This window comes from Protopterus annectens, chromosome 12.part0 (genome assembly GCF_019279795.1).
Source record: "Protopterus annectens isolate FY-2018-M chromosome 12.part0, PAN1.0, whole genome shotgun sequence".
NCBI classification, from domain to species: domain Eukaryota; kingdom Metazoa; phylum Chordata; order Ceratodontiformes; family Protopteridae; genus Protopterus; species Protopterus annectens.
This window is the reverse complement of record NC_056746.1, coordinates 838,924,025-838,935,973: the sequence shown is the minus strand read 5'-3', so window position 1 is coordinate 838,935,973 and position 11,949 is coordinate 838,924,025. Positions and strand designations below refer to the sequence as shown.

Genomic DNA, 11,949 nt, shown 5'->3' with positions numbered 1-11,949 from the left:
AGTTGCTGAAGCCCATACCTGAGTTTTGCTGAGTCATAATTCACTGGATAATGATCAAGGATCTGAGGCTTGACATAACCTGACTCAAAGAATCCTTACATACTCATATGAGTTTATCTATATACATTTACGGGTCTACTTCTATTCGCTGACAGCCAATTTCACTGAAACCCATTTGGTCGACAGCTCATTTAATTGACAAACATTCTAGGTGGGGGCTGCCCACACCCCAATGTGGGGGGCTGTGCCCCCCACACCCCCCAACTATATATAACAACTCCACAGTCGCACAACAGTGGGGAGGGGGGCAAAACCCAGGTTTTTGCCTTGAATACTTTTGTCAATGAAATGAGCTGTCGACCAAATGGGTTTCAGTGAAATGGGCTGTCAGCGAATAGAAGTAGACCCACATTTACATACTCACATGTAGAATTTAGGATCAGGAATGATATCTCACGCCTATCTTCTTGTATCAGTTATGTGCACAAGTGGCTCTGGTAGTTACTGAGTAACAGATTTTGTTAGCTGGAGAAGGGGATCAATGGATGAGGAAAGACAGTGGTTAAATGGTCAAAGGGAGTGACACTGCACAAATAAATTAGTATCAAACATTTGTTGAGTTAGGTTTATTAAATTTGGGCTCTGTTGTGTTACGCCAGTACTTCTCAAGTGACTGAATGTCTGCAAATGATCTGGGCACTATGAAAATAAGAATATGTTTCTGGTACCCTAATCACCTTTTATATATATATATATATATATATATATATATATATATATATATATATATATATACATATATACATACATAAATATATATATATATATATATATATATAAATGGGTCTACTTTTACACATCTAGAACCCATAACATCTAAATTTCCTAACCCCACTGTATCAAGCCCCCCTGCAGAAACGTAGTAAAACGTGCGTTTGGTAGTTTGGTGTCATTATACATGGAGGGGATGTTATTTTCATGTGATTTGCACTGTTAGATGTTATGAAATTCAATGTTATGGGGTTTAGATGTTCTGGTCTCAGTGTTATGAAATTAGATATTTGTATCTCTCTCTCTCTCTCTATATATATATATATATATATATATGTATATATATATATATATATATATATATATATATATATATATATATATATATATATATATGTAGATATAGTTTCACTTTATATTGCCAAAATGCTGAAATATCGAATTTCAGCATTTTGACACTATAAAGCCGAAACCATCACAACACCGACACTTCACATTCACGAAACCACAACATCGAACAGACAGCATACAGCACACAACACACAAACCATAGCACCCACACCACAAAACAATTAAATACAACAAAACACCACACAGACACACACCTACATTAAACAAATGCAGGGGGCAAGCCCCCCTGCACCCCCTACTTATATATACTAACTCTGAGATCTCACAAACAGTAAAAAAAAAAAAAAAAAAAAAAAAAAAATCACACACAGCCAACACAGACTCATACCCTCCACCTCACTACCCTAACCTAACCCACTCGTACAAGTTACGCAAACACTCACACACGCTCACTCACATTAAACTGCAGACACCATCTCAGCCAAACACTTCCGTACGATAACATAAATGCATACACGCAAATTTGACATAGTCCTATTCGTACTTATTCACATTCGTTATTTTGAAGTTTCGGTTTCATGGACATGAATTGCTAAAATTCGATATTTCAGCAATTCGTGATTATGAAGTGAAACCACATATAGAGATATATATGTATATGTATATATATATATATATATATATATATATATATATATATATATATTTTTTTTTTTTTTTAGACCAGAGGGGTACTTGGAGTTGCTGTATACCTCAAGCAACTGCACAATCAGTGGAAGTAATGGTTAATAAGGAGATGCATGAGTCTGTGAGCAGACTTTACTGTGTAGTCTGAGGGACTGTGACTGATTAGGGGAATGGGGGACTGCCAACTCTAATTTTGGCTAGCTGCAGTATGAGAGTAGCACCTTTCCTATATCAAATATCATGCCTCTGCCAGGAAACTCTCCACACGGGCTTCAACATAGTGTATACAACGCTGCCCTACAGTTCTATTCCAAGGTGGATTCAGGGAATGTTCAGCTGGATACCAGTCAGGGGGCTCCCTGTCTCACTCTAGGGTACTTTAAGGAAAACTGTACTGGATTCCCAGGTGGCTCTGTTTAAGGAGTAGCAAACAAGGTTCCCAAAAGCCTTGCTTCAAGGGTAATTAAGAGAACACTTGACTGGCAGAGTGCAAAAGACTAGTAAAAGTGGTGATCCAGATAAGAAAAATAAGCACTGACAGAGTTAGGACAGTGTAAAGTGCTGCATCACCAAGTTTGAAATGTGCCATAAAGGAAACAAAGAAAATTACTGCACAGTCATTTTGCTTTGCTGAACAATTAACTGGTCGTTTAGCATGGCTTTTCATCATTTCGTTTCATGACAAACGTGTTAGTACTTACTTGATAATCTTTTTTTAATAATGTGATTGCTTATTATTTAAATTTTCTTAAAAATAGTAAAAATTAATTTAAAACATCCGTAAAGAAGTGCACGGTAAAAAAATAAACAGTCAGAAAAATGAACTAACACAGCAGGCAGGAAACAAGGGGGTACAGTAGGTGGTACAAAAGATAATGGCAGAAAGGAATGGTTTGGGAAAAACTTTTCTAGCAAACTGAAAATACAAGTTTCTATACAGAACTCAAATTGGGCCCATCTTTATAAAAACACATAACTCTTAATAGAATACTATTTTGTTTTATCTTGCTCTTGAGTTTTGTTTGTCAGTGCCAAACTCTCCCAGGTCTTTTCTGTACTAAGTGCCTACTGTGGCCATCTCTGTCCTGGGCTATTCTTTCATTGCAGATCTCAGAAAAGTCTCTATCTCTCTCTTTCACATTGCTGGAACATATTCTTCATCATCATCATCTTTATTACAATAATCATCATCACTCCAGTCTGCGGGGGCATCTGTTCCAAAATATCGATCCCCAAAGTTTCCTATTGGAAAAGAAAATATAGAGGATAGGGAATATAATCATGATGAAAATATATATATGCATATTTGTATTTGTATATATGCACACACACACATACACACACATACACACACACACACACAAATATATGTATATAAATGCATGCACCTTCATACACATATGTACAATAATATTTATGTAAGCAAATGTTGAATGACTAACATCAATCAAAAACATTGACACTACAGTGAAAACTCATGAATCAGCAATAACATGGTTGGTGGAGGGGAAGGATCATTTTTCTCACTCTGTTTTCACCTCTGTTTTTGATTTGAAATGTTTTGGTCAATATTATGTCAGTCATCCCAAAATTGTTTGATCACAACTACTGTGGCCACAACAACTTGCTTGTTTTGATAAGCCTTGATAAGAATCTACAACAATATATATTCATAACACAGCAATGCATCCAAGAAATGGGGCACCCAGGGATGAAACTGCAAATTAACATTCAAATATTTATTTATATTTCATATGTAAATATAAAGGTTAAGTTTCAATTAATAATCTGAAAGCAACAGCTTTTACTAACCACACTGTAAACTTTTTTCTTGCATCTGTTTTTGTATCTTACTCATACAGTTCTTCAAACTGTCCTATCTTAAACGACTTTGCAAACCCTCACTGATTCCTCTATTACATCCTTAAAGTAAGTAACTCATCCTAATGTTGCCTTCTCCTTGGAAAAAATAGTTAAAAAAAAACAAGAGAGGTGTGTCACAGCAATTATCTATATAAGCAGCCTACTGAAGGCTTTACAATGTATATAATCTGATGCGACAATGGGAGTACTGTATGAGTAATCTGCCCAGATTAAAAAATATGCTTTTGCCCTTTATTTTTTCGTTTGTCTTGGATATGCACCAAAGTTATGTTTTGCATGGACTTACACAAGTTATATCATGTCTGGAGAAACATAACCATTAAGCACTTCTGGGACACATACTGATTCTCCATTCACTGGTATATGGTGCGAGAAAATTGTTTTACTTATTTCTTTGTAAATTAGGTAAGTGAACTGATTTAAGGGCACTTTTCAAGTATACCTCAGACCACAGACATCTACAAAAAAAGTTACAGTTCAAAACTTGCAAAGCACTAATGATAAATGCAAATGAGCAAGACTGTCCTTACACTCCAGTTCATTCAAAAAGTGTACAAGTGTTAGTGGTGCAACAGGTAGCACACACGCCTTTAGTGCAGAAGGCTGTGGGTTCTGTTTGCCCAGCAGGTAGATGGATTGCTGAAACTGCAGTACAGCATAAGGGGAGTGCTGCACTCCTGAGTGTGTCGTCCTTTGGATGAGATGTTAACCACACAACCCTTCTGCTAGAGCTGCTGGTAGCTCAGGTGAGTGTAAAAGATTTCACATCACCTACTGGAAAGAATAGGGGAGGTTCCATAATACCCTGGCTAAATTTGCCCTTAGCAGTACAAATACCACCTCAGGTCTCCCCTGAAAAGCTACTAACCTAGTAGGACTAAACCAGTCAACAAAGGAAAAATAACATTAAAAAATATGGCTAATACACCTATCACTATCTTGCATTGAAACAGAAAAATAATTTTTGGAAAATTTTAATTTGTGCAGTATAAAGGTAAAAATTATGTTTACAAGTAAGTCAACATCAAACTCCTGCCATCTTCAAAGGGGAGTAGATAGTTATATTGCATTGACAGACAATGTCCTTCCTAGCACATCTCTCAGCTAGACAAAGCCACATATAATGGGGAATAAAGTGCGAAAATAAAGAGCAAATTTTAAATATAACTCTTATTAACTTAGTAATCTGCTAGAATAACAGAGTTTGTGTTAACATTTTTCTGGAGGATATGAAGTCTGAAACTCAAATGTCTGTCATTATTTAGTAATTTCAATTTACATTTTCTGAAGGATATGAAGTCTGAAACGCAAATGTCTGTCATTATTTAGTAATTTCAATCTTCATTTCATTTGTCAGAAAAACGTAAATTTCATGAGGAATACACCAAAAATATGAGACACCTCTCAAAAAGGAACCAAGGCCTTAAACACATGTCCTACACGGACAGACTCAAGAAACTTCAGCTGTTCTCAGTCTCTTATCGTCTACTTAGAGGTGATCTCTGCTTGACTTACAAAGCCATGTCCGACCCAGCCTTACTTAAAATGCTACACCTAAAGAAATCCCAATCCCCCCACGCCAGATTCTCCAGAGATCACAACTTCATTACAACAATTAACAGAACATGGTGGAGGGACAGGTTCATCTCACAAAGACTGCCCATACTCTGGAATAAGCTTCCCATTCATGTCAAGCAGAGCACCTTGCTGGCCCTCTTCAAGAAAAATCTTGACAAATAGCTGGGTAACAGAAGTTTCACCCCAGGGATCGCTCCAGTTGCCCTACTGGATAGGTGCACTGTGAACTAACATCGGGCAGCATGGTGCCTGGGCAATTTATTTTGGCTAGGCTTGTAAAGGCTCCAGGGGCATTAGTCTAGTACACACCTATGAACCTATAAAAATTTGGACATTTTACTTGGGGCAACTGCCTTTATATGGAGGGCAACTGTGGGCAGTACAGAGGCATCAAACTCCTATCACATTGCATTAAATTTCTGGAGAGGGTGACTGATAAATGGATACGCAAAGTAGTAGAATGTAAGATGGGAGATTGGCAGTTCGGATATAGATCAGGATGCAGCACAACTGACACAATGTTTGCATTGAGACAGATACTTGAGAAGAAGCTAGAGATGAAGAAAGATTCCAACTGGGCATTCCTAGACTTGGAAAAAGCATATGACAAGGTCCCAAAAAAGCTGATCTGGGCAGAACTTCAGTGGTTTGAAGTCCCAGAAACATTGGTAGAATTAGTGCAGGCTATGTACAAGGACCCAATGACTCAAGTACAAACAGTGTTCGGCCTCACAGAGGAGTTCCCAGTGGGAGTGGGTGTACACCAGGGTTCATCTCTGAGCCCACTGCTGTTCATACTGGTGAGGGACTACATTAGCAAACAGGTCGGAGGGGACAGGTCAACAAAATTGCTGTATGCAGACGATGTGGCATTACAGGCAGACTCTGAGCCAGAACTTCAGCAAAGGATAGGAGAATGGAATGCAAAACTGAAAGAACATGGGATGAAACTAAGCAGAGATAAGATGGTGGTAATGTCAGCAAACGGGGGAAATCAGAAGAAGCTAAGAATAGAGGTAGAAGGAAAGATTGTGGAACAGGTAAACAGCTTTAAGTATCTGTGAGGGGTGGTTGAGGAGAAGGGAAGTCTGAATGAAGAGGTCAAAGTGAGAATCAGAGGAGCTGTCGCCAACTGGCATAGTGTGTCAGGTGTAGTCTATGACAGAAGAATGCCAATGAAGCTGAAAAGTAAGGTGTACAAGACAGTGGTGCAACCAGTACTACTGTATGGTACAGAAATCTGGGCAGTAAAGGCAGAAAAGTTGAAGAATCTAGAGGTGAGGGAAATGAAGTGCCTAAGAAGGGTGGTAGGATGCACACTGTGGGACAAATGAAGAAATGAGGACACAACAGCAGAAGCCAAAGTAGCTCCAAATGCAGAAAAGGTCAACTAGAACAGATTACGGTGGTTTGGACATGTGCAGAAAAGCAGAAGACAATCTGGTGAGGAAGATTTGGGACAGACAGGAAGAAGGTAAGAGGAAGCGAGGACATCTAACAAAGAGGTGGATGGATTGTATGAAAGAAGATCTGAGACAATCAGGCAGGAGTGTGGCACTGAACTGAAAGAGATGGTGACAGTTAACATGACACCCCGACCATATACAAAAAAAATGGGAAATGGGGGGGGGCTGATGATGATGAACTACCCTGTTTGGAAAATGTGTACAGTTTTGTGTGTTTGCTGTGATTTAAAAGGGGCTGGAGCATTTAAAAACGTATTGAGTTTTTTGTTTCTTGTGTGTTTTTATCTTAAGTGAAAAGTCTGGAAAAATCTGACATGAGTTAAGACAATCATGAGAAGCAGCAATTATTCAGCCTGCGAAGCATTAAGTGTGTTCTATGTAAGTTACAATTTGGAAACGTATATTCATAAGAAAGAAAAGTTGTGTAAAATCTTACCATAACCATATATGTCCTTCTCTTCTATGTTGTAGTATTCTGTAAAGTTGGGTCTTCTGCTCTTGCTACCCGAACGTCTGGCCAGTATACAAAAGTTTGCAGTCACTACATGGTGTGTGGGCCATCTGATGTGGCTAGCAGAACGTGGGCCATAAAAGTGACGTCTGCATGCACCAGCCTTCAGAACTGAGAGCCAAGTTGGAATTAGTCCCAGAGAAGGTAGTGCAAGTTCTGTGCCATCCCAGAATGGGAATACATGATATCGGGAGGGAAGGAATACTGCAACATGGAAGAGAAGGATGTCTATGGTTATGGTAACATTTTACAAAACTTTTCTATGTCCTTCTACTCACATGTTGCAGTATTCTGTACAGTTGGGTGACTGCCAAAGCTCACTAAAAGGAAGGGGGTAGTGGCCTAGAGGAATTTTCCAGGAAACCATGTAGGATAGCCCTGGAAAATCCTGCCCTAGACCTGGAGATCTGGTCTATTTTGTAATGTTTTGTAAAGGTGTGCACAGAAGACCAGGTGGCTGCTTCAATAACAGTGGAAGTGTCCAGGCCTTTGAAGAAGGTTCCAGATGAGGCCATTGCCCTAGTGGAATGGGCCTTCACACTGCCTCACAAGTGTTTACCTTGGTGTGTGTAACAAAAGAAAATAGTTCTGGAGATCCAGGCTGAAATGGTTTTCTTAGTTACTGCTTTCCCCAGGGTCCTGGGGTGGAAAGAGACAAACAATTGGTCAGCCTGTCTGATGTTCTTGGTTTTGTGCAGACAGAATCTGAGCTGTCTGTGCACATCAAGGGAATGAAGTACTCTCTCACTGTCTCACTGTGGGTTGGGGAAGAAAGTGTGCAGGTGGAAGGCTTGGTTTAAGGAAAGGTTAGTAACCACCTTGGGCATGAAGGAAGGGTTGGTTCTGAGGATTATCTTATCTCAGTGGAAGATGAGGAAGGGAGGAATAGCCATGACAGCTTGCAACTCAAAAACTCTTCAAGTTGGGCTCAAGGCCACCAGCAGAATAGTCTTCCATGTGCAGTGTTTTAGGGAAGCTTTGGATGCAGACTCAAAGGGAGGTAGTGTGAGCTTCTCTAAGACATTGTTCAGGTCCCAAGGAGGCAGGATGGGTTTTCTTGGTGGCCAGAGATGGAATACCCCTTAAGGAATAGTTTTCCAGGTAGTCTGGAAGCTAAGGGGGGTCCAGGGGTAGGTGGGCAGAAATGGCAGAAAAATGGGCTTTGATGGAGGAGTATGTTAGCCCTGTCTGTAAAGTTCACACATGTAGGACAGCACTAGGGGGACCTCGCTTTGCAATGTGTCAAACTGCCTTCTAAGACACCATATGGAGAATCTTTTCCACTTGGATACATAAGATGATCTGGTATTAGGCTTCCTGGCCTCCTGCAGGACAGTGAGCACATCCTCCTTGTATAAGTGCCTGAAAAGGATTAAAATCCTATCACCCTCAAGGTGAGGTGAAGAGATTGCCACTGTGGGTGAATTTGGGTTCCCTTGTCCTGTGTGAGTAGGTCCACTCTGAGGGGTAACTTGTGGTTATTGCCCTTGGGTAAATGGAGGAGGAGGGGGAGCCAATACTGTCTTGGCTAATAGGGAGTTATCAGCAAGACTTCTGGTTTGTCCTGCTGGATCTTCAGCAAGACTTTCTGAACAACAGGGAAGTGGGAGAGGCACAGAGAAGCATCCCCTTCCAGGAGACTGAAAGGGCATCTGTTGCCATCGCCAGAGGTTCTGCCAGTGTGGTGCAGAAGAAGGGAAGTTGTCTGTTCATGGTGATGGCAAACAGGTCTATTTGTGGTGTACCTCATTCGTTAGCCAAGGTCCAGGAAGACATCCCTGTGTAGCATCCATTCATGGGACATTGTCATGGACTTGCTGAGAGAATCTGCCTGAGAATTCTGTAGGGAAGGGATCTAAACTGCCTGAAGAGTAACCCCCTGACTGGAAGCCGCTATCCACACAAGGGGAGCTAGTCTGCAAAGTAAGTAAAATCTGGTTCCCCACTGCTTGTTGAGATACCACAGCACTGTGGTACTGTCTTTAAAAAGTTTTAGGGGTCCCTGCTGGAGCCTGGGTTGAAAGGCTTTCAAGGCCAGTAGTATTGCTCTCATTTCCCTTACACTGATGTGCTCTTTCCTGTGTGGTTCTGGACAAATTCCCTGCACCTTTAGGGGCCTCAGTGTAGCTCCCCAACCGAGGTCTAAGGCATCTGTGTAACATAACCTGAGTTGGAGGTGGAGGTTGGAGTGGAAGGCCTGGGTTAAGCTTCAGTTGGGCCAGCCACCAATGGATCTCCAGTTTGAGGCAAGACAGTAAGATCGCCTTGAACTCCAGGAGGTGGGAGTGCTGCATCAAAACAGACCTGAGGTACTACTGCAGTTTTGTCATATGAAGTCTTGCTAAAAGCAGCACAGGTATAGTGGAAGCCATGTAGCCCAGAAGCATGAGGTACTGCCTTGCAGTAATTTCCTTGGTTTGAAGTACCAAAAGTAGGTAATGTGTCAGGCTTTCCAGTTTCTGAGGAGGAAGGAAGGCTGTCATGATGTCTGCCCAAATTCTGCACCCCAGGAACACTATGCCCTAGGTAGGATCCAGATAGGATTTTGGGTAGTTTATCTGAAACCGTAGAGACTGCAGAAGGGCAATGGTTTTCTGTAAATGGAGCAGGAGGGACTGTATGCAGTCTGCCTGGATGAGAAGATCATCTAGCTAGGGGAAGATTTGGATTCTAGAGTCCTGCAGACTGCAATCATTCTTGCCAGGCATTTGGTGAAGACTCTAGCTGCTGTGGACAGACCAAAATGAAAAGCCAAGAATTGACAGTGAGAGGAGTCCACTGAGAATTGGAGGGAACTCTTGAGACTGGGCCTTATAGCGATGTGGCGGTAGGCATCCTTGATGCCCAAGGTAGCCATGAACCCTTGAGGGAGGAAAAGAGGGTTGGCAGTGTAAGTATCCTGAATGTGGGTACGTGCAGGACTAGATTTAGATAAGCGAGAACTAGAATTGGTCTCCAGGACCCATCTTTCCTTGGTACTAGAAAGAGCCTTGAGTAAAAGCCTTTTCCCATAGCAGACCGTGGGATGGGCTGGATGGTGCCTTCGGCCAAAAGGTTGTCTACCACAGGTTGTAGAAGGTGGAGCTGATCTTTTGGGGGCTGGGGAATACCCCTTCTCTTTGGAGGTCATGTAGTACCTGTATTCTATTAGTGACTGTACCCACTTGTCTGAAGTGATGATTCTCCACACCTGGAGACAGTGATAGAGACTAAGGAGAGAGGGATGGAGGGAGAGGGGAGGTAGGTTCAGGGTTGGCAGGTAGTCACATACTACTTGCCCTGTCTGGAAAGGGCCACACTTGGCTAGTAGATGGAGCAGTCCTAGCAGAAGTGGATTGCTTCCTGGGAGCATTTCTAGGTCTGGAAGAGGGAGAAGGACTGGAGTGCTTCCTGATAAACTGGGTTTTGGAAAGATAATTCCTTTGAAACTTTGGAAATGGAGATACAAACAAATGTTTTAAGCCCTGCATCTCTCTACCTTTTTGCTGCAAGGACTTAAACAAGTCTGCAACCTTGGCTCCAAACAGCACTGAATTGTCCAAAGGTTCATCTACTAATTTAGCTAGAGGCGTAGCCAGGAATACCTTCTTAGGGCAGAAGCCGATGCTGCCGACCTAGCTGAGGCCTCAGCAGCATCATAGCTACACCTGATGGAGTATCTGGTCACCTGTGAGGTCAGGGAAACAAGGGAGGACAGTTGAGTTTTGACTGGGGAGTCAGAGAGATCAGAAAGCTGTTTGGAGATTTTTTCCAAAAGGGCTAAGGCATATTTAGACACGTGTCTGGTAGTTGATTGCTCTGAAAGCCAGAGTAGCAGAAGTGTACACATGTTTACTCAAATGCTCCATTGCCTTGCTGTCCTTGTCAGCAAGGAGGAGGGTGGTAGAGGGTGGGCAGTAATTTAGAAGCCTTGTCAGTAGAAACTGAGATGGTGGCTGGGTCTGCAGCCAGGCATTTTACCAGGAATTTAGCTGTCTCCAGGACCTTGTAAAACCTATCAGGTCTGCAGGGGGCAGGAGGTTGGGAATCTAGATTCAAGGATGCTGCAGAGAAAGCCTCCAGAAAGGCTGGAAGAATAAGTGAGACAGCAGTGGGAACTGGTGAATCCACATGGATCAACTCATAGTACCATTTTTGCACCTCAGTCATTTCTGATGAATCCCACTTGAAATGCTCTCTCATCTTGGCTATGGTTTCCCCAAAGGTGAGATCTTCTGCAGGGGAATCAGCTTCTGCAGATTCTTCCTCTGGGGAGGCATATCCAAGTGGGGAAGGCAGTTGGGAGGTGTAAGAAAGGGATTCTTCTGAGGAAGAATCAGAGTACTCCTCTTCTTCCACGTGAGAGGGATCTGGGCCCTCTGGGCTAGGACTCAAAACTGGACGAGGGGTAGTGAAAGTTCCTTCAGCAGTAAGCTGCAAGCTCATGAATGCATTAAAGAGGCTTTGTGAGAAAGTCTGCCATTCTGGTTGGGTTTGATTAACTGGGGAGGTATGCTTTCTCTTTTCCTTCTTTTTAAGTGAAGGGTTAACGGGGGTTTGAACAGGAGAAGGCCTCTGGCCTGATGGCTGGGAAGGAGCAGAGGGAATCCGACATCCGCAGAGCCTCCGTGAACGTACAGGGTTCTGCGGCATCTGATCTGGTACCCGCTATACCTAAGGCGGCAGAGCCCAAGCGTTCGTCCAGGTTGATGTCGGCCACAG

General features: G+C 42.2%; 1 protein-coding gene across 2 annotated transcripts in view; it reads right to left on the bottom strand.

Moving 5' to 3' along the window:
- Positions 1–1,856: 1,856 nt before the first annotated feature.
- The window catches only part of UCKL1 (uridine-cytidine kinase 1 like 1), a 1,578,412-nt gene continuing 1,568,319 nt past the window's right edge, over positions 1,857–11,949 (bottom strand). For both annotated transcript variants that reach the window (XM_044089881.1, XM_044089882.1), the window contains exon 15: positions 1,857–3,051. In XM_044089881.1, the coding sequence (XP_043945816.1) occupies positions 2,945–3,051 (107 nt within the window). In that variant the 3' untranslated portion in view covers positions 1,857–2,944. The remainder of the gene's footprint in view (positions 3,052–11,949) is intronic.